This window comes from Protomyctophum bolini (genome assembly GCF_963924005.1).
Source record: "Protomyctophum bolini genome assembly, chromosome: 2".
Classification (NCBI taxonomy): domain Eukaryota; kingdom Metazoa; phylum Chordata; class Actinopteri; order Myctophiformes; family Myctophidae; genus Protomyctophum; species Protomyctophum bolini.
In genome coordinates, this window is record NC_137863.1 from 21555931 (window position 1) to 21581859 (window position 25929).

At 42.1% G+C, this 25929-nt stretch overlaps 2 protein-coding genes across 2 annotated transcripts; one reads left to right on the plus strand and one right to left on the minus strand.

Moving 5' to 3' along the window:
- oxtra (oxytocin receptor a) lies at window positions 1-17044 on the plus strand. The gene is made up of 3 exons (XM_080780136.1): window positions 1-605; window positions 1004-2089; window positions 9776-17044. The coding sequence occupies exons 2-3, from the start codon at window positions 1156-1158 to the stop codon at window positions 10030-10032; spliced, it is 1191 nt and encodes a 396-aa protein (XP_080636262.1). The 5' UTR covers window positions 1-605; window positions 1004-1155; the 3' UTR covers window positions 10033-17044.
- Window positions 14913-22699, minus strand: cav3 (caveolin 3). The gene is made up of 2 exons (XM_080780148.1): window positions 22367-22699; window positions 14913-17429 (listed from the first exon to the last, which is right to left on the minus strand). Exons 1-2 carry the CDS (start codon window positions 22487-22489, stop codon window positions 17088-17090), a joined length of 465 nt encoding a protein of 154 aa, XP_080636274.1. The 5' UTR covers window positions 22490-22699; the 3' UTR covers window positions 14913-17087.
- Window positions 22700-25929: the final 3230 nt, after the last annotated feature.

Consider the following 25929-nt stretch of genomic DNA (forward strand, 5'->3'; position numbering starts at 1 on the left):
TTTAGGTGAATGAAGACATGCCAGTTCATTATCGAATAATAACTTCACAAAGGTTGCTTGATGACATTATCTTGATAATCTTGGCCCACTGAATGGCTTTCAACTGAAATGAAATTCTTCCCCTTCTAACATATTATTTTGAACCCATGCACTGTTTATTTGATTAAATATGTGGACAAGGCTATACACCAAACAAATTCATATGGGCTAAAATATTATCTTGTTTTGGTCTAGTTCCTGGCTTTCAAAATGACCCAGCTGTTAATAAACTTGTTTTTAAACGAAAATAATGTTGTGCATGTTTGTATACATACATGTCATGACTGTAACTACATAACAGTATGCTACGTCAAGACCAAAGACAGTAGCCTATAGGTTGACTGTCTGGCGCACATGGACACCTAGTGGCCGTAATGGGTCACACACGCGTCTCCAAACTACTCCATGTCCAATCTCGGAGGTATCAGTTGCTTATATAGTGTTGGCCATTCCGAAATGGTACCAGAGATGAATGCCAGCGGTATCACTTTGTGAAGCAGCAATTGAATTCTTCCGTCCACAAAAATATTGTGATTTTCTTTTCGAAGGCAAACAAAAAATCATATGTAAGTTTTATTGAATTTTAGCCTATGACCGAATTGCAATTGTGTATAATTGTTGTAATTACTTTGAAATTACGACGAATAGGCTACCAATGCATTTAGTTTCTATATAATTGCGCATGCAGTGAACATATAGCTAATGCGTAATGGCCATGCGTTTTGGTCTTTAAACTCTGTTATTTTGTAGTTTTGTTTTATAGCTAAACCCTACTATGAGTTTTCCCCCTATGCATCTTGCCATATGGTGCTTCATAATTGTATTGTGATCATGATTATTAGGCCGATTATCCTGTTTATTATTAATAATATTATAAATGGAAACATGTCGCTCTTTGTTATGCCTCTGTGGTATTACAACAAAACAGCTGGTCAAACTTTAACAAAGTGTTTCTCTGCTACAGGAGAGGCATCCTGTGAAGCCCGTTAGCTTGACAAGAGAGGTCCTATACGTCCCTGGAGGAACACGGTCTGTGCAGCCATCGCATTGATGCCCATGCACCGCTGAAAACAGTTTTTTTTTTGCACAGAACGCGCTTTTCTTGCAAAAACAACAATGGAAAGCGTTTCAAACGAAAGTGACTTTTGGCAACTAAACGAGTCCACCTGGCGGAACTCGAGCCTCCTCGGGGGCAACGGCGGGGTGACGAACCAGACGAACCCGCTGAAACGGAACGAAGAGGTGGCCAAGGTGGAGGTGACCGTGCTGGCCCTCATACTGTTCCTGGCGCTGGCCGGCAACCTGTGCGTCCTGCTCGCCATACACACCACCAAGCACAGCCAGTCGCGGATGTACTACTTCATGAAGCACCTGAGCATCGCCGACCTGGTCGTGGCGTTCTTTCAGGTTCTCCCGCAGCTCATCTGGGACATCACGTTTCGCTTCTACGGACCAGACGTCCTGTGCCGGCTGATCAAGTACCTGCAGGTCGTGGGGATGTTCGCCTCGACGTACATGCTCGTGCTGATGTCCATTGACCGGTGCCTGGCCATCTGTCAGCCTCTGCGCTCCCTGCACAAGAGAAAGGACCGTTTCTATGTCATCATCTCGTGGGTTCTGAGTCTGCTGTTCAGCATTCCGCAGATGTGCATCTTTTCTCTGAGGGAAGTCGGGTCGGTCGGGTCGGGGGTGTACGACTGCTGGGGCGACTTCGTGCAGCCGTGGGGCGCCAAAGCCTACATCACCTGGATCAGCCTCACCATATACATAATTCCCGTGGCCATTCTGAGCCTCTGCTATGGATTAATAAGCTTCAAAATATGGCAGAACTTTAAGCTGAAAACCAGGCGAGATCAGTGCATAAACCTCACGCCCAGGACCTCCAAAGGAAATACGCTTTCCCGAGTGAGCAGCGTCAAGCTCATCTCCAAGGCTAAGATAACCACTGTGAAAATGACATTCGTGATCGTTTTGGCTTATATTGTCTGCTGGACACCCTTTTTCTTCGTGCAGATGTGGTCGGCGTGGGATCCAGCGGCGCCTCGTGAGGGTAGGTTGAACTTAAAATGTACATATTATGCTTATGGTGTGTGTTGGTTTGTGCGTCAACGCGCTACTTTACGCACGGGGTAGGCGCACCTTTAAAACATATAATGCTGCAATGCATGATTTTGAACGTACATTTTACGAGAAAAATAGCATTTGAAAATTAGGAATATTGTTGGAATGCAGTCACATTAATCATTCTTTGGCGTGCGTCATTGTTCGCAACATTACGCACACGTTTTTGGGAACGTTGTATGTATAGGCTATTGCCCATGCGGGATGTTACCTGTGCACTCATAAAAACAATGTCATATTTTGAGTATTGTTATCTCTGTTACATTCTCATGAGATTGTGACACAATTCGATTCTGCTTTGTGATTTAGGTATAATATCATAGAATCAATGAGGTGCAGATGTGCATTATAAGTGAGGTTTCAGTGATTCAGCCCAGTGGTTCCCAAACCTTTTCACGTCAAGGACCCCCAAATTGACACTGCAGGGTCCCCATAAGAGAACATTTTTACATACAGCAGTGATTCTCAACCATTTTAATTTGAAGGACCCCCATTTAATGGCATTTCTATCTCTGAGACCCCAATTTGTATTGTAAAATCAAAGTAAATTTAACTCTCTGAGAGTGTACAAATGGAACCATTTGTACACTCTTGGAGTTACAGACCCATAAGGACCCATTTGGTTACAAACTATCATTTAGCTGGGGACCCCCTGGAACTCTCTCAAGGACCCCTAGGGGTCCCCGCAACCCCACTTTGGGAACCACTGTCATTAATGTCAAACCGTGTTGAAGTAAGGTATTGTGGTGGCTACATGAGTGCAGAGGGGGAAAAAGAACGAACAGTAGGTTATATTGCCAGATCAGTGACCTGCAGGTGGGTATTTAGGCTATCTAAGATAAGAGCGTCTGCTAAATACCCTGTAAATTGTAAACTGACAGGAAATGTACATATTGCTCATTTAAAGGTGAAACTAATGTCTCTTAAAACTTAAATTAACCTTCCCATTAAACTATAGAGTGAGTGACCCGACTTTATAATGGGCTTTAACTTAATGTTCTGCTTCGTTAACCATTGATCAAATTAGTGCGAGCACACTGCAGCCAAGCAGCTTATTATTTATGAATAAATTAGTGAGAGCACACCGCAGCCAAGCAGCTTATTATTTATGCCTGCGAGGCAAAAATGTGGAGTTGACATTTAACAGCTAAACTGAAATGAATGTGTTCAGTTAGTATTGATCTCTGTATGATCCAACAGAAGTACCATTATGGGAAAAGCATTAACTGGAAAATCAATTCCTCATTTTAAACAGACCTTGTGGTCCTGTGTAAAATATATGTCTGCTAATATTATAAAATGGGAGTTTATTGCCAGTATAGCTATAGTAGCCTATAATTAAAATAATGTAATCTGCAGTGCATGTGTGGTTTCAAATGACCACACACTTCAAGGCAAACACTGTCAGAACAAAATAGATGACACAAAAAAAGAGAGAAATGTAAAAAAGAAGAATATATATATATATATATATATATATATATATATATATATATATATATATATATATATATATATATATATATATATATATATATATATATATATATATATATATAATGTATATATAATCATGTAAACAAATACATTTCCTTCTCTGGGTTCCAATCTTGTCATGGCAGTTGTCACTGCTGCTGTCCTCTCAACATCACATAGGCTGTCATGCACGTCGTCAGGACAAATCCTGTGTGCAACTTCATGTCTTCATGGTGTCAGAATATATTCACAGACTTTCCAAACATCAGAGAAATATACACTACAGTATTGCGAGATCGGTGGGAAGAGTGTGACAAAATGAGATTCCACGCAGGCTTGTTCAACAGGGTGTAGTGGCTGCTGTTGTGTGACATGAGGCTTCTGTGCATGCACGTGTGTTTGCTGAGAATGGCCAAATCTGGCAGTCACTGCACGTGTGGACTGTGTGTGTGTACAATAGATAGGCGAGAGTGTCACCTGTGCTGTGCACAGATAAAGTGTCCATTAGAGTGAAGTCAGCATGGACCATGATGCACCAGTAGACTACTTTGCTAATGTTCAGGAAAGGTTCTTACAGGCAATCATGGCATTCAGATTAATCACATTAAATTGGCCCCAGTGCACCAGACTACCGGGATTACTTTACCAAAGGATATACTCAACCATTTGTGTGAAACCATAGAAAAAAACACATCTTCAGTAAAACACTCTGTTGAATTCTTGAACACTGCTTATTTGTATTGTGTTGTGCGACCATGTAGAACAAATCTGTCACGTCAGTGCCGATTAATCATTGCAGTCATTATCTTAGTAAGATCACATCTTAATAATGACCTTTTTTTATCCTTCTTCCATGCTCGCCATAAATCAAACCATCTCTTTATCACGAGTCAAAGTGTCCTAGATGCTTTCTCCGTCCTGTCTTTCTTGACAAGGGTATAAAGACACTATATACTGACGTGCACCGTGATGTAAATTAGATTATGATTGCCTCATTAGTTAAGGATGGATGGACAGGACCACAGTGCTCACAGTGCTCACACAGGGATCTATTACAGAGCCATTTTACGATTTACTGAGTGAGGGACTACAGTAGGTAGATGAATGGAATCAAAAAGTTTTATTTTCCACAAGTGAAGAGAGCTGTAATGATATCCACAAAGTACTAAGATAATAATTTTAATAATAATACAAAAAAGAACACTAATAATAATTATTATTATAATAATAATAATTATTATTATTATTATTGATCACTGTTGTGCTACAGTTTCTTGTGACAGTACACTTTATTTCTTTATTTTGTTATTTCTCCTTGAGTGGTTTGGTATTTGCTTAGTTATCTTTTTAACTATTTTCTCTTTTTGTCGCTTCTCCATGTTTATGGCCCTATAATATCTACCGAATAGAATCCTTGCCAGAGCTTAGAGCCCTGGGCTTTGAGACACCGCAAGCAATAAAACATGTTAATACAGGAGGGATGATTTGTCCATGAAATAAACACCACTGCTCATCTGCCGATAGACTTAGTGGAGGTGCTGGAGTCACAAATGTTTGGATCATATGAAAAAATAAAGGGAGGCATCTGAAGAAGGTCAATAAGCCGAAAGCTTAACACCCGGTTGTGTACAGAACAGATTTCAGTGTGCCTCCCTTTATCTTATCAAATGCATAATAAAACAAAAAAATATCATATATTGCGAGGTACATTGTGAATCTGTCCTCTAAGGTTAAGAACTGGTATCTTCTAAGCCTTCATCAGGATCATATTTAGAGTAAATACAGAATGACAAAATATTCAACAATTTTCTTCACAGTATAATAATAAACATTGCCTTTATACAGTGCCTTTATTTACAGATTTCAACTTTATCCCACAGGTTAGTAAATTGACTCCAACACAATTAATGCATCATCTCCTTTCATACAATGTCGAGGTAGGGTTATGAAACGGCTCCAATAAAACATCTCATCATGATGACTTCAATCATAGGAAGTCACATGTACATCCGGATGCTTATCATGTACACATAAACTCAAAGGATATATACAATGCACAATCTAAAACAAATTGGCAGTTCAAACAAGCTTACTGTGGCAGCACGTTCTCAAACAAAGGATTTGAACAGAACTCACAGCTTTGAACTCCTTCCCTGTGCACTGACCTGTACAGCATGGACAGGTGAGACACAGACAGGTGAATCTCTCCACCAACTGGTCTCACATAATTGACAATTCTTAGAGGCCTGAGATTCCTGAACAGACCCTCCTCACGAACAGGATGAACACCACTTAATTCCTCCCTAACTGGCCTTTGTGGATTCCAGAATTCCTACTGGTGACATGACGCTCCCATAGAGACCATGACACTCATTAGATTTGACTGGCACAGATGTATGCAAAAGAACATGGAGCCAGCTGAAACCAATATGACATATATGAAATATATATTTGGCAACAGGATCATACAAAGAAGTGTGCATCTGGCTTAAATACAGAAAGAGAAAGAATGTCTGGAACACAGACAGTTCAGCCTTTTGCACTGACGTGTGCTTGGAGCTAAGAGTGCTTATCGGTACATATATATATATAATATATGTATTTGTTTTGTCAAGATCAATACAGGTTCTTCAGTGGTTCTTTCGTATGGTTGAGGACGTGCTACCAGCGCCACACAAAGCAACTGTTAAGCCCCATGTATGGTTGTTTAAACTTTTAGAACACTCTAAAGTTTAGAGGGTTCTCTGCTATTCAGTTCAACTTATTGTAAGTCACCTCTAAATGGTTCTACATATTTGACGACAGTATGAACACATTTAGCTGTAATTCTGGGCCATTTGGTCCAATTATCCTCCTATAGGTGCATATTGTATTCGGGCATGGGAGAGACATAACACCTTCCCTTAGATTAGTCAATGAATGTTCCCCTTTGAATGACATTGTAGTTACTAGTTAGTCTACTAGTTAGTTAGCAGTTAAGCAGGAAACTGTCGGCTGAGGAAGCTCTGCTGGAACTTTAGGATATATATATCACCAAACAAGGTTTGCCTATAACTACAAACCAAAGAACCAATTGTATTGCTAATTAGCACCATTTGTATTGTTGAACGATAACATTTGCAGTAGGGAGAAATGATGGGTAATACTAATAGTAGCCTGGCTCCAGTCCAGACCATAGATAGATAATCAGACTAGGGCAGGGGTTTTCAACAGGCGGTCCATGGACCACTGGTGGTCCGTGGAGGTATTCCATGTGGTCCCTGACCATACATTTAGTAATGCAGGATTTGTTGATTTTTACTTTTTTCTTTCCACTAGTTGAGAAAACATGAACTGAATGACCTGGTGACCTATGATGACCGTCCATGTAGTCATTTACTAGTTGGAGGTCAAGAAATTCAACAGAAAAAGGGAGTTAGAATCTTAAGAGGGGGAAGTGCACTGGATTGCATGGTTGAGTCATTATTATTAGGAAATTATTAGTATTTGATCTTCATCAGGTCATCAATGACCATGACATCGATGACCAGATGAAGATCAAATAGATCAAAACGTTGTCAGATTTCTCAATAAAGAAAGTATTTTTGTACCTGTGGTGTGCGGGGTCTATTCCTCACCATCAGCTCTTACAGGTCTACCTGTTTAAGTGGATATGTTTCCGGAATTCCCATTTGCCACCTAAGTGTGATGTATCATTCCCCTGTGGAAGACAACATTAGCTAATTGAGTAGCCATAATTCCCAGTGTAATTCAAATTAGATTCTGGGTCTGCACTGCAGTCACGCACAGAGTCAAGAATGCCCAGAAGCCACTTGGTTGGTCTGGGCTTTAGGGCCGACGGTTTTGCAGAGTTTATTTGACCTGTGTATACTGTGTACATACTGCATGCTATGATTGAGCTGTTATATTCAAATAATGATGGTGATGGAGGGGCAACCCGATAGCTGAATGATTTGGACCCATGCCACGTAGACGATGCCTGGGAACAAGTCCAGGGTTCTCAAAATACTGTGTAGCATTGAATGTTTTTTAAGCTTGACTTACTCATTTGTGCTTGAACATACTACAGTAGGCCAGCGGTTTTCTGTGTATTATTACATTATTGGTGCATTGTTGTCATTTAAGAGCAGAGCAGTTAACATTGGGCTACATTTCATTTTGTTATAATTTTGTTCAGTTCTTGTTAATTACTGCATGCTATATGTGCTTGTTTTCGTGATCTCCGAGGTCTTATTCTGGGGGACAACATTCTGCCAAGTTTAGGGAGAAGTCATTAGACATAATGTTAGCACAGGGCATAGGATGGAGGCGGGGAGATTATCAATCAACAGGTTAAATACAGGACACAAGGCAATTGCATTAACTTGAAATTCATCTACCAAATGTCAGTTGGACAGTGGAGTTGACATAATGTCACCCAACACACCACTACAGGCCATTTTTGTGTCATCTATCTCCATTGACCATGAGCAGAACTTTTCTCTCAATCTAATCATGTGAGAGTAGTGTCTTGGTCATGCAGTGGACTCTGGACTGTACCACTGACTGCGAGTGTTTGCTTTAACTGGTAGTGTTCAGTCAACGCTATCTTCAATAGACCAATAGGTTCAATTATAATTAAAATAGTAGTAGTAGTAAGGCCTCATTCACACACGTACCAAACACCAATCAAGCAATGTTTGGTCGTTTTTTTGTTTCTTTGGGCCACCACAATGCTTTTCCAATGGGAGTCACATATGGTTTGATCAAACATTTGTGTTTGATTTGCTGATTGCTCCCCCCCATATCAAACAAAAATGTTTGGTCAAACCATGTGACTCCCATTGAAAATGAATTGGAGCAGCAATCAAACAGCAATCAGACATCGCACACGGACTGAACATTTGTTGTGTAGGTGTGTACGAAGCCTAAGACTTCGTACACACACAGGGGTAGATGCATGCAGCAAATAATGGGAATAGTGGTGCTATTGGATGGCATTATATGGCTACCCATTAATATCATCATTATCAAGAATGAATTACTCCTTGCAAAACTTGAATCCATTTAGACCTGAGGCCTATACCTAACCTAAGCGTTCTGAAAACCTTCAAATTCTTATTCAAAGATAGAAAAATATATAATAATTATATTGATTTACATGGAGCAACATCATTATTATTCTTTTTTTCCTCACAACTAGTGAGACACAGAGGTAGCTCCAGGATTGAAAGGTATAACTAAATTCCTAACCTATAACATATAGGTTGCAACAGGTCTCTCAGAGATTAAGGTATTCTGGCTGTATAGTTACTGTAGGCTGTATCTTTCTGAGTCAAATGATCAATCAGGATTTCTCTGTAGAACAAGAAAGAAGAGGGGTGATAGCACTACAAATAGGTACAAAAGGAGAGAGGGCGGATGTAAAATTAAGGTGCTTTCTTAAAGTTAAAAAGCCAACATCTTCATCAGGGCATGAATGAAGACTCTTAGAAGTCGAAACATGTTGGATTTTTAACTTTATTATAGTACCCTGATCTTTTGTACCTTCTAGTAGTGCTCGGATCGGATCACCCCTCTTCTTAATTCTTCTTCGAGTCCGTAGCAATCTCAGATGTCGTTCTGCCAATATCGGGCACAGAGGCCACAGCAGATGGGGTGGGTTCTGCCAGGTCTTCTGGACTTCACCGGGGAGCGTCGGCACATTCCAGTAGGTGGGACATTGTCTGTATACTGATCCACAGCTGCACGTGTCTTCTGTTGTGAGGTTCCAGACTTTCATCATCAGTGCTTTGCACCTCCTCTGTTCCACACGTAGTCTAATGAGTGACTTCCAGGTTGTCCAGACAAGGTCGTGGCCACTAGCGAGGCTTTCTGTTGGTGTTATTCCTCTGTCCAGCCATTCAAGAGCGCGCATGTCGCTTTGCCATTCAACTTGCCAGATGTTGGCCCTTGATGCTTGTTTGGTTATCTGGAGGGGCAAGACTGTCTGCACGAAACGGGCTCTAGATGGGAGCCTGCATGGGGGTGCTACGTGGCCATGCAAGGGGTGTCTACAGTCTAATGTCTATCTCCTGTGTTCTCCGTTGTTCTCCAGAATTTGGCACCATCAAACTGTGTGTCTCCTCTCTCTCTCTCTCTCTCTCCCTCTCTCTCTCAGCCATGCCCTTCATCATCTCCATGCTGCTGGCCAGCCTCAACAGCTGCTGCAACCCATGGATCTACATGTGCTTTGCTGGGCACCTGTTCCAAGACCTCAGGCAGAACTTCATCTTCTGCTGCTCCTCACGCTACCTCAAGTCCAAACAGGGCAACTGTGAGCGCGACTTTGACTCCAGTCACAAGAGCAACTCCTCCAACTTTGTCATGAAGAGCACCAGTAGTCAGAGGAGCATCACACAAACCACCAACACATAAAGCCCACAATACCTGCATTTACACATTTGGCGGGAACAGTAAGGAGGCAAAGACTTGCATGAATTTAATTTTTTATGGAATTTAACACAGTCAACCAACCTTCACCGACCGACCCTATTGATTAAGCAGCTGGTGCCAGTCACTGCCAGTCAGTTAGATCAGTGATTTTGGAACGAGCTAGGGGTTTATTGAGCTGTGTCTGTCGGATAATGGTGTTGCTCTCCTGTTATAGACGTTGTGCACTAAGTTTTGTTGCATTTGCAGTGGACATTTTAACATCTACATACCCTACTCTGACAGCCGTTACGAGTATCCTCCAGATAAAAGGCACTTCCTTTAAAATGTAGTAGTAATACGTTTTTTGTTAAATAAACGCTTTATTTTGTTTTACTGTTGAGCTCTACAAGCACGGTGGCATGTAAAACCTCTTTAAATGGCTTTTTGCAACCATTATCTTGAAGTATTTCCTAGTGAAATGGACTGGGCGCTTCTCTGCCAATCACAGTGATGGGTAGTACCACTCAAGGACTTGACGGTGACGCTTTACAAATCTGTTTACATTCTCCCTGAATGAAAATTGTTGTGATAAAAATATAGTGTCCGGGGGAAATACTTCTGACGGATGTTCCGGCACAACACTTCGTGACCAGACTTTTCTCTGCGCAGAAGAATAAGACTGGGAACGACCCTTAGGTGTGCAAGGTAGCTATATTCTGCCAAACCCCACCCAACACGTTCACCTGAGCGACCCGTCCCGTCCCCTTGGGCTATGGGGATTTACACTCTGCGATTCAAACTTCGTATCGCGCACTACAGACAAGACAATGCTGAATCAAGATTATGTTTGTAAATAAACATTTATGAACGCTTGTTTATCTGCATCTGTTTGTTTAGCTGTGTGTTTTGTTTTTGTTTTGGCATCTATTGTTAACTGTGACCCAATTAAGTATGACCACTATTACGCTCTAAACGTTTTCATTTCAGCTTAATCTGTAATGTCCATCCAGGAGGCCATGTGAAACAGGGCATTGGCTCCCTTTACAGACGATGTCAATCATAATGTCCACATCATTGATCCAAGAGGGGGAAAACAATATCAGAGGAATTCTTAAAAAGTTACGTTAAGATCATTTCAAAAGTGGAAGACATGGCCTCACAGAGGGCCAGGATTCCATGTATGCTGCCATAATGTACAGCATGTTTTAAGTGGGCCATTTGTAGTCAAATCCAGTGAACAACATGCAACCATACCTTCACACGTCCATAAATGAAGCAGTGTTCTTTACAGTATCTAAAACTCATATTATGAAGGATGCCAATAGATGTTGAGTACTATATGTGCTGTATGTGTCTACATGTTTTACAAAACAAACTGCCCACCATTCTCTAGTGGAAAAAAAACCTTATCTAAAACAATTTATCTGAGGTATTTCTGTAGCAACTGTGCTGTGTTTTGGTCAAATGTTTTCTATACATATAATATTGACTGTCTTTGTAATAGTCGTTGCTGGGTCAGTCTCCGTATATGCTTAATTTATACTTCGTCGTATTGCGGTGACGGAAATAGCCGATCTACAAGCTCACTATGTGTCACGTCGTCCCACGAAGCATAAATCAGGCTTTATGCCACTCAGAGATACTGTGATGATGTTGTACAAGCTTGGATCTCCCGTTTCAAAAGGGAAACATGAATAATAACATTTCATCACACAAGTGAACAGTGCATGTGTTTTTGAAAGGATATTGCGCAAAGAGGTCAACGCGACTTAAAGCATTGCTAACTGTACTTGAAACTCCAGTCTTTGTAAAAATAATATTAAACAGCAGCATTTAAAAGACAGGTTTTTTATTTTCGACAGAGATCTTTATTTTCCTTTTGTCATCTAAGCTAATTCTTTCTTTTCACTTTGTCCTTAATGCTACTGAGAACCTGAAGGGTTCCGATTTTTCTTATAGAGTGCTGTATTTTGGGAGAGAATGTCTCTTATTTATTTGAAATAAAGTGTATATATCATATTAAAAGATAACTCAAATATTTTGTGGTCCTTTTGCTTGAGTATGAAATTATATCTAAATTCTATTAAAGTTTAAAGGATAACCTAATTGTTGTTGCTGCACTGCACTTTGTTTGAACTTTTTTTGTTCCGTTTTATCTTTTGGGAAATCTTTTTGAAAACAACTGGAAAGATTTAAATTGAAAAAGCAAAACATTTAATGAAAATAAAACAGGATATTGACTTATACCAACCCACTGCCTTAGATGACTATATGTCACTAACATGCATGATGTTTTAGTTGTGGGAGGAAATCCCCACTGGAACTTAACAACAGTGTCTAAACTCCACAGGCATGCCACAGTCCGGCTAGCCTCGGAAACCCAGACGTTTTTATTTCCAGGGAGAAAACAGTCCGGCTTGAACCCAGGGAGGCGGAACTCCTTGCTGTGGGCTAACCACTGAGCTGTACTGTAAGAAGACATAATGGTCATTATAATCAGTATGTCCTTTTTAACAATGGGCAATAGAGAGTATGCACATGCATGATTTATTGATTTTCCCATCATCAGGACACGCCCCCCTCATCTAGACTGAGTGGCAAAACATTGAGCAGCCTGGAGTGTTGGAGTTTGGAAGCGCTCGTTGGAAATCACTCAACTGTCCTGCGTGCCACCTGTTTCTAAATGTCACATAATGCAGGAGGCAGCAAAATGTGTTATTGAAGACAAGCACTTCCAAACTCTGACACTTAATTTAATCAAATACAGGGCATTTCTTGACAGAAAGTAGCTCATAACGTTTCTATGGTGGATTTTTATGAAACACAAACTTTGCAAATAGAAAGAGGATAATTCAAGCTTTTCGTACAGCTGCAATGTTGGTGAGTTTAACATTGTTTAATGCAATCAGACAGCAGACAATTGTTCAAGTCGCTCCGGTCCGAGTCCAAGTCGAGTCCCAAGTCGTTTGGTCCCAAGTCCAAGTCGAGTCCCAAGTCAGTCCAAACCCTCAGGTCCGAGACCCAAGTCGAGTCCCAAGTCATTTGGTCCCAAGTCCAAGTCGAGTCCCAAGTCTTTCTGTTGTGGGCAAGTCAGGCCGAGTCACAAGTCGAGTCACAAGGTTGTGTCAAGTCTAGAATTTGAATTTTGTTATTTGTCATGTGACTTGTCATGATTATGAATTGATTACCCAGGACCGAATGGAAACAAGACAGCAAGGACTTTTTTCAGTGATCCCTTTTTGATCAGTGTTTGACTGTACCCTATACCGATTACATTTCTGCCAATAAAGTATTCAATCAATGAATCAATAGATATTCCCCACTGTATTTCACTGTACTATGGCTCCCCCTAATGGCCGTTTTGTCCCTGTACGCTGGAGCAGAGGCAGTGCAATCTGCGCATGCTCACAACTGTCACTGTGTGCCTGTGTTGACACTATAGTTTACAGACACAACTTCACACTTAGTTAGTACATATGGAAATATGGAATATACAATTGGATCTGGGTGTCTTTCAGCAACACTAACTCAAAGGTAGGAAGCAACTTTTCAATCTACTGCAGTTGTGTGGTGAAAATAAAGGTTTTGCCTTAGTGTGAGTGCGAGTTGCGCTGCACACCGACGCTGTATTCAAATACCGTATGCTCGGAAACAAAACAAGTCACAAGTCATCTTGTCTCGAGTCGAGTCGAGTCGGGAGTCATTGGCTAGCAAGTCGGAGTCAAGTCTCAAGATCGTTGGTCTTTTACCTTCCAAGTCCGAGTCGAGTCGCAAGTCTTTACATTCAAAGTCCGAGTCGAGTCGCAAGTCGTCAAATATGTGACTCGAGTCAGACTCGAGTCCAATTGTCTGTCAGACAGGACTTTTCTGTTTGGATGAATGGGCTATCAATGCCAGAAAGTTGTTTTTTGCCATCAAAATGATCTATTTGTGTAGACTACTTCCAAGTGTGACTAACAGACCTGCGTAATCAACACAGTTAATGAGGAAAACAACAGTTAATTAAACACGTACTTTCCCAAGCATCACTCTGTCAGAATGTCCTGATTGTGCAATCAATTGCACTGGAAGAGAGCCGTACAATTTACTACTGTAATATTCTCTCTAATAGTTTCAGATGAATGTCAAAATGTGCCCCCATCTCTCTCTCTCTCTCTCTGTATCTCTCTCTCTCTCTGTATCTCTCTCTCTCTCTGTCTCTCTCTCTCTCTCTCTCTCTCTCTCTCTCTCTGTCTCTGTCTCTCTCTCTCTCTCTCTCTCTCTCTCTCTCTCTCTCTCTCTCTCTCTCTCTCTCTCTCACTCATGTCTCTCTCTCTGTGTTAACCTGTGTTCCAATGTCGTTATTAATTTGTCACAAGCTTTGTTTATACTTTTCATTGGTTAAATATTTATAAAACCTACAGTCAAAAATAGAACAGATGGCAGAAATACAAGCTCAAAACATTGTAACATGATGCGTTGCGAGCTTGCATATTGGCTATTTTTGCGGCTTTGCATGACACTTTGTACAATACAATTAAATAGGGAATTTGTGTAAAAAACTAAAAATCAACGATTACGATTACACATTCAGCAGTAGAGAGCCATATAAGGCTTAGTTCTTTTGTTTTTGTTGGTTGGTTGGTTTTCTTTTTTTTTTTTTTTCTTTTTACAATTCCACAAACTTAAAAGAAAAGTCTGACATATTTTATTTTCAACATCATTCTTACCAATAAAAACAAGTAGTTAATTGGTTCCTGAATGGCAATAGAAGGAATCATAGAAATAGTATTGATATTGTGATACCAAACAGTTTCAACATACTCAAAGTCATATACTCTAAAAGAGTATCCAACAATTTTTAATCGGGATGATTGAGCATTGAGCAATAATATCACTATTGCTGATGTTGATATATAATTTATTATAAACGAGCATGTCAGACACAAAACCAATAGCAGAATCTCACTGTTCTACAATGTAACATCCAAAAGCAGTATTTATAAATATTGATTTTAGCCAAACAGAATATAAAAGAGGGAAGTTTGATATTCTTCCCACAGGAGCAGCCCTGTTGGAGAGTTTGTGTCGTGTGGTATAGAGAAGTCATTGTCTTATAGCATTTTTGTGACACTAATTCATACGGCCATGAAGACATCCTCCTCGCATCGTCCTCCCCTCGTCTCCCTGCCGAGCAGTGCCCAGCTCTCCAGGACAGCCTGTCACAGAATGATGCTGCACAAGTCAGCCGTCACAAGGCGCCTGGCTGCGGAGGGCGCACCGGGGGATGCCAGCCCAGGCAGGGACGTGCACACATAGACATCAAAGGGGCCCTTTTTACCCGTCTGTAAAACAACTGCCCTTTCCAGACCACGAGTGCAGCATTTACTATAGGTGAAAGAGATGCAAAATGCCACTCCTTTCCATGCCATACTGGAAGTATAGGATTCAGGAGAATAGCTTTTTTCCCCGAAGTCTCCTGAACTTGAACACAGTATTTTGCGTTGAACGAATTTGTTTAGAAATCCATGTCGCTACACACCACATCTCCACTAGCTAAAGAGTGCTGGGTTGCGCCCCGAAAATAGCTGATCTACAAGCTCTCAACGAATCGCACGTTGAGAGCTTGTAGATCTACTATTTTTGTCCAAAAGTGCCCTCTTATGGGATTTCAGCCCCTGCCTCTCTACCGCTCTCTGCGCGTCCCTGAGCCCAGGACTCATCGGAGGAGATGAGTGGGGCTCTGAGCTTGGATGTGGTTGAGTGGGGCTCTGAGCTTGGATGTGGATGAGTGGGGCTCTGCGCTTGGATGTGGATGAGTGGGGCTCTGCGCTCCATGGATGTGGATGAGTGGGGCTCTGCGCTCCATGGATGTGGATGAGTGGGGCTCTGAGCTTGGATGTGAATGAGTGGGGCTCTGAGCTTGGATGTGGATGAGTGGGGCTCTGAGCTTGGATGTGGATGAGTGGGGCTCTGAGCTTGGACGTGGATGGCATATTGGATCTGTGGGGGTTTTGTCGAAAGCGAGGTGGAGGTGTCATGGAAAACACACCGACGATGCCAGGACTGAACGTCTAGGCCAGGGATCTTCAACGTTTTTCAGGCCGAGGACCCCCTTTAACTGAGAGAGGGACCCCCACTACATATTGTATGGAATTGTGTTGCACATTTAACTTTTTCATTGATTTCACAGATTCATAGATTGTTTAACAGTGTTGTGTAAACTGTAAATTTATGTTTTTTAATGCTGGATTCATGTCAATGTGCATTTTCAGACATTAAAACAACTAAATCCTCAAAATCTTTCACTCTGTACTCTTTTTTCCCCCTCTACATCAACATCTCCGCCAAAACAAAGCCGATCTACAAGCTCACTGCGGCCGTTGAGAGCTTGTAGATGGGCTATTTTCAATGAATGAATGTTCCCACCTGAATAGGTCTGCCGTAGGGTTCAAGTGGTTACTGTATGTAAAAATAAAAAACAATCACACCCGTGTGAAGTGAGGGGAGCTCTTATCATCACACGTCATCATACATCATCTCATTCTGGCCAATCACAATTTGCGTCCTCACTTTTGTCTTCAATGTTTGTGTTTATACACGTTTGTGTTTACACAAACCCTCAAACTGTCTATGGGAATTCACTTTGTCTTCAATGTTTGTGTTTACACAAACCCTCAAAGCTGGACATAGGATGGGCTAGCGCAACTAAAATAAAATAATATCACACCGTGTGAACTGAGCGGTGTGTCTATGTGTGTGTGTGCGACCCCAATGCAACCCCAATTAGCTGACCGCTCAGTGTGAATGTGAATGGCCCGGCTGCTGAGGGGTCAATAGGTCGTGCTATACAAACACATTCCGTGCGCCAAACAAACAGACAGACATACACACGGCTGTTCCTTGTGAGCGGTTTACACCGCAAAACAAAAAGATACAAAAAAAGGTTCCTATCATTCAAAGACGGCCCCCCTTAGCTATATAGTAACTCTGACGACCCCCCTGTTAAAGACCCCTTGCTCTAGTAGTGGATATATATATAAAAAAGGGACCACATTTCAATCCATCAGTCAGTCTTTTTATACTTCCTTGCGCAAGGCCACGCGGATGCTGCCGAAGACCTTGCCCAGGGCTTCGAAGAAGGGGTCGCAGAAGGTCTGGATGCACAGCGAATAGATCTGGCTGATGCACTGCGACTCGATGAGGCAGCTCTTGATGCACGGCACCACGGCCCAGATGTGGCAGAAGGAGACGCAGGCGAACAGGAAGCCCCAGAGCAGCGCCACGGGGATGCCGAAGACGGCGGACAGGATGCGGTAGCACCAGTACTTGGACACGGTGAAGGTGGTGTAGCTGAGCTTCCACACGCCGTCCAGGCTGTGGGTGCCGTCGGGCTCCGCGATCACGTCCTCGAACTCCACCTGGAGAGAGAGAGCGAGGAGAAGAGGTGGTGGAAAAAGTGCTCAATTTTCTTTTGCAGTTTTTCTTCTTTCTAATTATTTGTTCGGCCCAAAACAATTTGTTTATTCATTGTCATGTTTTGTCAACTCGGATGTTGGTATTGTACGGGGCTAAAGGCTCATACATATACTCATACACTACCGCGGTGTATAGTTTTTTATGGTATAGCTGTTTTTTACGGTGTAGCCGATCTACAAGCTCACTGTCACATTCTGTCTCTCCCTCAGTCTGTGACTCCACACTGGCCACTCCCATATCCCATTCCAGCACACCCAGTTCACCCAGTTCCATTTACACACCTGTCTTCAACTACCTCCTCAGCCCAGCAGTGAACACTTCTCCAATCAACCTGCTCACTATAAAACTGGACTCAGTACAAACACTCATTGTCAGTTCATAACCTGTTGTCATTGATGTCCTGCCTGTTCCTGCGTTGACTATGTCATTCTTGATTGCCTGATTCCTACCTGCATCTACCGTGTAAGATCTGCTTATTCTTTATTATTAAATACTTTATATCTATCTACTCTAGTTTGTTGTGACTTTGCTCCTGGGTTCAACTCTGTCTGCATCCTTGACACTCACAATGCGTCGCATTAGTACTTAGTACTTTAAGTGCATTTTGATGCCGATACTTTTGTATTTTTACTCAAGTACATTTTAAATTTGGTAACAAATACTTCTAAATTGCAGTATTGGTACTTTTACTTAAGTAAAACAATTGAGTACTTTTCCCACCACTGCTCTGGTGGTGGTTCTACAGAGACTGATCCTCCTCACTCCTGTCTGTCATAGTGGAACTGTGTGTTGTAACGTCCTTATCTAATGACATGTTACACTCGGGTAAGTTCAACATTATAGTTAATGACCAGGAATTAATGATGAGAATGAGGATGAATTGAGCTCATCATTAGTTCATATAGCGTTCATTTCATGTATGGATTTGCATGCTCAAGTATACAATGTGACCCCTTTTTTGTGTTTATATTAGGAACGGGCACAGGGAGGAGGAGACTCGCTCGGAAAGAGCTATACTTCCACATTTTCCAGCCTCACTGTCACTCTCGCGACACATAGGCCTATAGATAAGGAAACAGCGCACAACAACATTGACATTTTTAGACACACAACGTGAACTGAACAGATTTATCGGGTTAATTTTGCGCCGGTGTCTCCGTCGTGCCTCTTCATGTGCCCAAAAGAACAGATGTACAAGCTGTCGACAGCCATGAGGCAGTGAGTTGATATACCGGTAGCTTATAAATCTGTTTTCTTTGGGCAGGCATATGCTACATGTCACTTACGTGTTGGACAGTGCAACATACACCACCCGACCAGCCCACCACCCAATGTATTCATATTGCGGGGACATTTAGCTCTTAAAATAGTCTCCCATGGCCAGACTGTTGCCTCTCACAATTTTCAAATGCTTCCTCTATATATACAGTCTGGAGAACGGAAGCTCTTTCCATGAGTAAGCGATAAAGCGGATGTGACACGCACCCCTTATATTGTGTTTAGTTTCCAAGATGGCCGCAGCATCAGGAGGGGGTGGGGCGGAGGTGAGCGGGCGGGGTCGACATATGCCCTTAAAGGGCTGCATTCAAGACACTTGCCTTGTGTCCGACACCTGACTTGTGTCTGAACACAGCTTTGATGGATGTGTTCTGCCCCCCCTCCCCCCCACCAAACAAAATGTTTGGTCAAACCATATGAGCTTCCATTGGAAATGCACAAGACAGGTGTCTTGAATATGTGAACGCAGCCCAGTAAGGCCACCCACTCCTGGTGCTGCGGCCATCTTGGAAACTAAAATACAATATAAACAATGGGAGAGAGGTGGGGCCGAGAAAGGCCCTTATTGGTGCAGCGGCAAAAACAAGTCCTACTCGCAGCAAAATTAGTACTACAGTTCCCTGAGCACCGTGTCGTGACTCGTGATTGGTTGAATATCTTTCCGGTCTGAGCAGCAGAGACAGCTCTTGGGAGCTGTAGTTCCAGACTCTATATAGCATTCGGAGATTGTGCAATAGTTGTCTGGCTATATGCGAGACTACTCTTAAAATAACAACCATTCTGCTAATGTTGTTATCTGGAGTTGGTTTGACAGACAGACAAGAGTCTGTTGCTTGATATAGGCCCCTCAACTCTGTGTGTGTGTGTGTGTGTGTGTGTGTGTGTGTGTGTGTGTGTGTGTGTGTGTGTGTGTGTGTGTGTGTGTGTGTGTGTGTGTGTGTGTGTGTGTGTGTGTGTGTGTGTGTGTGTGTGTGTGTTTATTTAATTATTTGATATCTCAGACAGTCAACGCACTGTATGGCTATCTCAGCTAGGCGACTAGTAACAACACACCGACTAGCCTACTAGACAGATGCGTATCATGATCTGCGTGCAACATAAAACTGCTATTTATTTACTGAGGAGAGAACACGTTTGCCTGATTACCCGTCAATTCACTCTCGTGGTGTCTTTCTCTCTCTCTCTCTCTCTCTCTCTCTCTCTCTCTTGTTCCGTAAGGATCACATGTCCAATTGTCCACATGTGTTCTTGTCAAGTCAAGTTGTAAACATTGAGAACTGTTTTGACGTGAGGGGATATTGAGACGGAGATTAGACCACCCAAACATTTTCTAACAGCAAATAATAGCACTGTCGACCCATAGCTAAATCTGAGCAACAGACAAACAAGTCAACGATAGTAGAGAGATGGAAGATAGTGTACTGCAGTGACAGTCTACACACCAGCGGCAGACTGGCGTTACTTGTTTTAAACGTCAAAGTCGTAGACTGTAAAATGGCGCCTAAAGTGGGCAGAGTTAACCCCGAATCTTACCTGACATGTCCCTTTATGCCTGTCTCTAATAGTCATGAATAGAGGGTGTCATGATTTGATTCTCCAAATGGTAGGCACGTGCAGCGTGGAAAATGTACGCCTCAGCTGCGAGTTTCACCATTACAGCACTCCTTCAGCAGCCCCCCACCCACCTGGTTGCGTGCCCTGTGCTTTGTTATATAAACTATATGGTTCATGTGCATAACGCAGAAATACAAAGTGGGCCTGTTATATCTCCACCATGACCGATATCAGTCCAGCGATGTCTCTGAGAGTATAGCTGACACATGATCTCTGGGAATGTGCATATCCAGGTTCTGGGGTTATAGTACTGTATGTGGCACATACGTGAAAAGAAAGGCTCTGGTGTGCTTTCATCTTGGGTCTCCCTTCAGCAGAGATTAATTAGAACTTTTCACAATATACTGTAGGTTATTCCATAAACTCCTTAGTATTAGCCTGAAAATGCATGTTTAATCAATTGAATTAAAGAAAAGCCTCCAACTTCGGTACAAAGAGATTCTTAATGTTCTCCCTCAAGAGAGAGATTATGGGCAGTATTAAAGGCCACATGCAAAACATCTTTCCTGCAAGCTATGAGGCCCACTTTTAATATTTCCCCACAGAGATCTCTCAGATCGTTCTAAAAGGAAGGTCAGTAAGTGTCCTCCTAGTTGGAACCCCTCCTCTGAAAATTGTTTGTGAACATGATTTCTCATGTTGCTGTATCTAGAATGTAAACGTACCTAATATGTAACATGTCTACTACATGCATATTTCTACACTGAACTACTGATGATCCTTTCTATCTTGTGTTGTTTGCTGCATTCTTATCCTACAGCTTGTCGTTGATTATGAGAGGTGCGGCTATATATGGATGACATGCATTACGATACATTGGACATAATCATTCTGGTATGTACGCTCAAAATTGTCTATTAGATATTTTAACACAAGAAATATTCTCCATCCATTCATTTTCCATAGCGACAGACAGCAAGTTGGAATCCATTGCGTTTCCCTCCGTGTACAGTTCAAATGAGTCGTCATGAAGACTTGATCTGTGTTCATAGGGGCTTGCCAGAGCAGATAGTAGAAACAATAGATGTGTAAACCCATTTGGTCAAAGTGCCAATCAGATTATTGAACACCTTGTTTTATCGGGCAACATCTTATCACTCAAATAGTCACAAAGGCAAATGGAAAATGAAGAAAAAAACATGAAAAGTGGGCTACAGAAAACAAGATTTATGTTAACTAATTTGCTGAACATGAACATATTTAGTCTTGTTACTGACAACTGTACCAGTCAGTGTTAGTGTCACAGTATATAGGTACCCTGCAACCCCTGAAATGTACCAATCACTTTTTAATGATACCGCCTGTCCTGGCATACATTAACGCAACAGCATACAACGACAGGACAGTATATGCACAGATATGAATACATTTTATTAATATCTCTGAGTAAGCCGTGCTGTTATTGTGATATGTACCCATGGCAACAATCGACAGGATAAACACGGGTCTAGCTTAAATAAGACATGGCGGTAATATGTGTGAGTGTGTCACTCCTTTCCCTTCCCTTCCCGTCCACCCCCCACCCCCCCCACACTCCATAAATAAACCCTGTGTTCAGCTCAAGCAGCACAAATAGATCTGGTACTATTTTTGGGATCTCCCCCAGTAGCATAGTAACCTATTCTTCTACGTTACTTCTTCTTATACTATTTCTAATATGCATATTACCCCTTGTTTAGCTTGATTACTGTAAATCGCGCTGGATTAAGAATGTCTGCTAAAAAGGCCTAAATTGTAAATTGTGTTCATGCCTAAATTGTGTTCTTTAAACATTTTCTCCACATGTGAACACACCAAACCTCTTCGTCAAAAATAACCAATCTGCAAAAACAAATAGCCGATCTACAGTACAATACAAGCTCTAGTAGATCAGCTCATTTTTTTTGGGCCAAATGTTCATCCAGATTAGGGATGCTAGAGTTCAGGTGCTGAAGCCAACCAGTGCATAAAGTAGGCCTATATGTTGAACCAAACGGAGCACACAAACCTTCACCACATCCTCGTTGATCTGCTTGGGGTCTCTGTTGATCAGGTCGATCTCCTTGGTGTGGCTGTCTTTAATTGGGATCTTTTCCTCAATGGTGGTGTTGTACTGGTACTGGTCCGCCATTGTGGGTGCCGTGAGTCCAAACCTAGTGGGCCGCGGCTCTAAGGCGAATGGGAGCGCTCAGGGCTTGGTGGTGGGCAAGAGGGGTGGTGGTGGTGGTGGTACGAGTATAAGGGTGGCTTCCAATCCCCAAAAACTGACTGCACGCAGGCCGGCCTGTCAGGTCCCTCCGAACCCCCCGTGTCACTGACTGCACTGACGACACGGCTGAAATGCCAGTGGACAGCTGCTGCAAACGCCCTGGTGAAAATGTGGGCCCCCTCCCCAACATTCCCACCCCACCTCATCCACTCTCTACACACGCAGTAATGCACTTACACCACACGCGCACGGCAGACCACACACACACACACACACACACACACACACACACACACACACACACACACACACACACACACTTGCACTTACTTACTCACACTCTCGCATGCGCACGCAACATGCACACAATAATGCACATTGACAGAGGAGGCATGCCTTAGAGGGGACCCATGGCTGTGTCACATTTCACACAGGACTGTGGGGCTGCAGGGGCAGAGTTTGCACGGTGGCACGAATTTCCACTGAAGGGTGAGGCAGCAGCACACACACATACAGAGTAGAGTACAGCAGCACGGATCCTACTGCTGGTTCTCTACAGAAGAAACTTGAAACTAGAAACATACATTTGATCATGTGATTTAGTTTTCCAGTGACATTACACAATGCACAATGCAACCAAAGCATTCGTCACAGCAGTGTGTTGATTTAGTCTTTTGAATAACACACCATTTAGTCTTAGTCCTAGTCTTCTGAAAAACCTTAGTCGATTTATTCTTTAGTCTTAGTCAACAAAATTAACACTCCGTCACTGTTGGGTGGAAACCGTGTACGTCCAAAACTGGAAATTACATTTCTTTATTACCTTTCTTTATTAACCTCACCTACATTGAAAATGAGGGCTTGCCCTCAACTGTATACTTCCGAGTATAAATGAAGGTGATGAATTATAAAAGAGTAGACTATTTTTTTATCGGTCCCCTTAACCCTTATCCCTAAACTTCATTGGCTTTTTTACTATTTTGAAAAACATTTTTGAATGTAGCCGATCTTACAAGCTCACAACGTGTCAATGTAGATCGGCTAGAGTTGAACAATTTTCAAATGTTTTTCAAAAAGGCATAAAGGATTTGAAGGGTAAGGTTTTGGCGAAAATAGGGTCCTTACATCCTCCTGTTCCTTTATCATACCTATATATAGGTGTGATAAAGGTATGATAAAGTAGAGCATTATTAATGTACGAGGAAATTTGACATTTGACATTATGAGGTTCATGTTTTTACCGTGCACATTCTGAGCTGCTATATAATTCTTTAAATGTGTGCTGCACATATGTGCAGCACACATTTAAAGAATTAATAATGACATATGTCATTATTAATGTTTTAAATGTGTGCTGCACATGTCATTATTAATGTACGAGGAAATTTGACATTATGAGGTTCATGTTTTTACCGTGCACATCCTGAGCCGCTATATAATTCATTAAATGTGTGAAGTACTCGGCCGCACAGGCATACAAATGGAACACATTGTACAGGGAAGAGAATAATTCACCCAATAGTGTCACATTTCCAGTCACATTCTTGCCTACTGGGAGAGCTTAGGAAAATGTTTGTTTGGGATGCAGTCATTATTTGACTTTCTACCAGTAAACGGATTACTTCTACTTCTACCTTCAATACAGTATTTCTCCTAATGACACTGAAGGTTTAACTTTAGCAAACACATTGTGGGCAGTGGTGGAAAGTAACTAAGTACATTTAGTTAAGTTCTGTACTAAAATACAATTTTGAGGTATTTGCACATTACTTGAGTATTTCCAATTTCCAGTACCTTTACAAGTTTGTAGTTCTGTTATTTTCAAAAGATTCTTATACATTAGAAACCTTAAAATTAAACATTCTGTATAATAAGTACTTTTGCTTTTCGTACTTTAAAGTACATTTTGATGTCGATACTTTTGTACTTTTACTCAAGTACATTTTTAATCTGCACTTTTACTTTTACTTAGTATTGTGATACTTTTACTCAAGTAAAACATTTGAGTACTTTTTCCACCACTGGCAAACACACTGGGTCTGTCTTCAATCAAAAGACCTGCAATGGAATTAAATAAATCTTTAAAAGACTCACTTTTCCTTCGTCAACCAACCTCTTGCCTGCGGGCAGCGTGATATAGTGTATAATCTATCTCGAATAAATCCTTTATTAAGTTATTATCCATGTGTGTCAGTGATGTTTACCGTGAGAAGCAAGGCCATAAATCATTTGAGACTGACGTGACGTCAGTGTATGACGCGCTACGTCTGGTCAAGGGGTGAACAAAATATTACCAAAATATTTGTATGGCATTTTCATCAAAACCTTCTTTCTTTTTCTTTGCCAGGCATGACTTAATGAAATTAATGAAAACATTAATGATTTCTCTCAATTCTGGACAGTAATCAAAGTTCCCATACTGTAGGCTACCATAGCGTTGGGTCTGAGATTTGTTGTATAAGCACTATGTTTATTTCATGCAGGGAAAATACTGTAAAACTTAATACTACCCTCAAAATAAAACTATGATTCAGCCTTCCTTAAGCTGTGCAGTTGTTCCTATCAGTCATAGCTTTCGGCAAGTAGCATACACATTAAAGCTGATATGCTGTAGGCGGATGCTGTTTAGAGTAAAGAGTCTCAATGAACATATCATGCAACCTCCTGAGGCCTGAGCATGGCTGTTGCTGTTTGTCTGTGATCAACACCACCACACTACAACCGACTACAACCCAGCTAGTGCAGCAAGGCAGTATGCTGTACTTTAAGGAAGTGCTACTGGAAAACAATCTTGTCTTCATGCATGGCCTCTGTCTCTCTCTGCCCTGGTGGCTGAGACAGAGGGCTAGTAGGGTGTGTCTCTCTGCCCTGGTGGCTGAGACAGAGGGCTAGTAGGGTGTCTCTCTGCCCTGGTGGCTGAGACAGAGGGCTAGTAGGGTGTCTCTGCCCTGGTGGCTGAGACAGAGGGCTAGTAGGGTCTCTCTCTGCCCTGGTGGCTGAGACAGAGGGCTAGTAGGGTGTGTCTCTCTGCCCTGGTGGCTGAGACAGAGGGCTAGTAGGGTGTCTCTCTGCCCTGGTGGCTGAGACAGAGGGCTAGTAGGGTGTCTCTCTGCCCTGGTGGCTGAGACAGAGGGCTAGTAGGGTGTCTCTCTGCCCTGGTGGCTGAGACAGAGGGCTAGTAGGGTGAGGGGTGAGGGCGTGCCGTGAATCCATGGGGAAATGGGATCAGAATGCATGTAAGCAAGAGCCAACCCAATTAGAGGAGTATTCTTGGTGTGGTGGTGGTGGTGGTGGAGAAAGGAGAGGGCATATACAGTACAGTAGGCACTGCAGGAGAGGGGACAGAAATAACTCTTCACGGT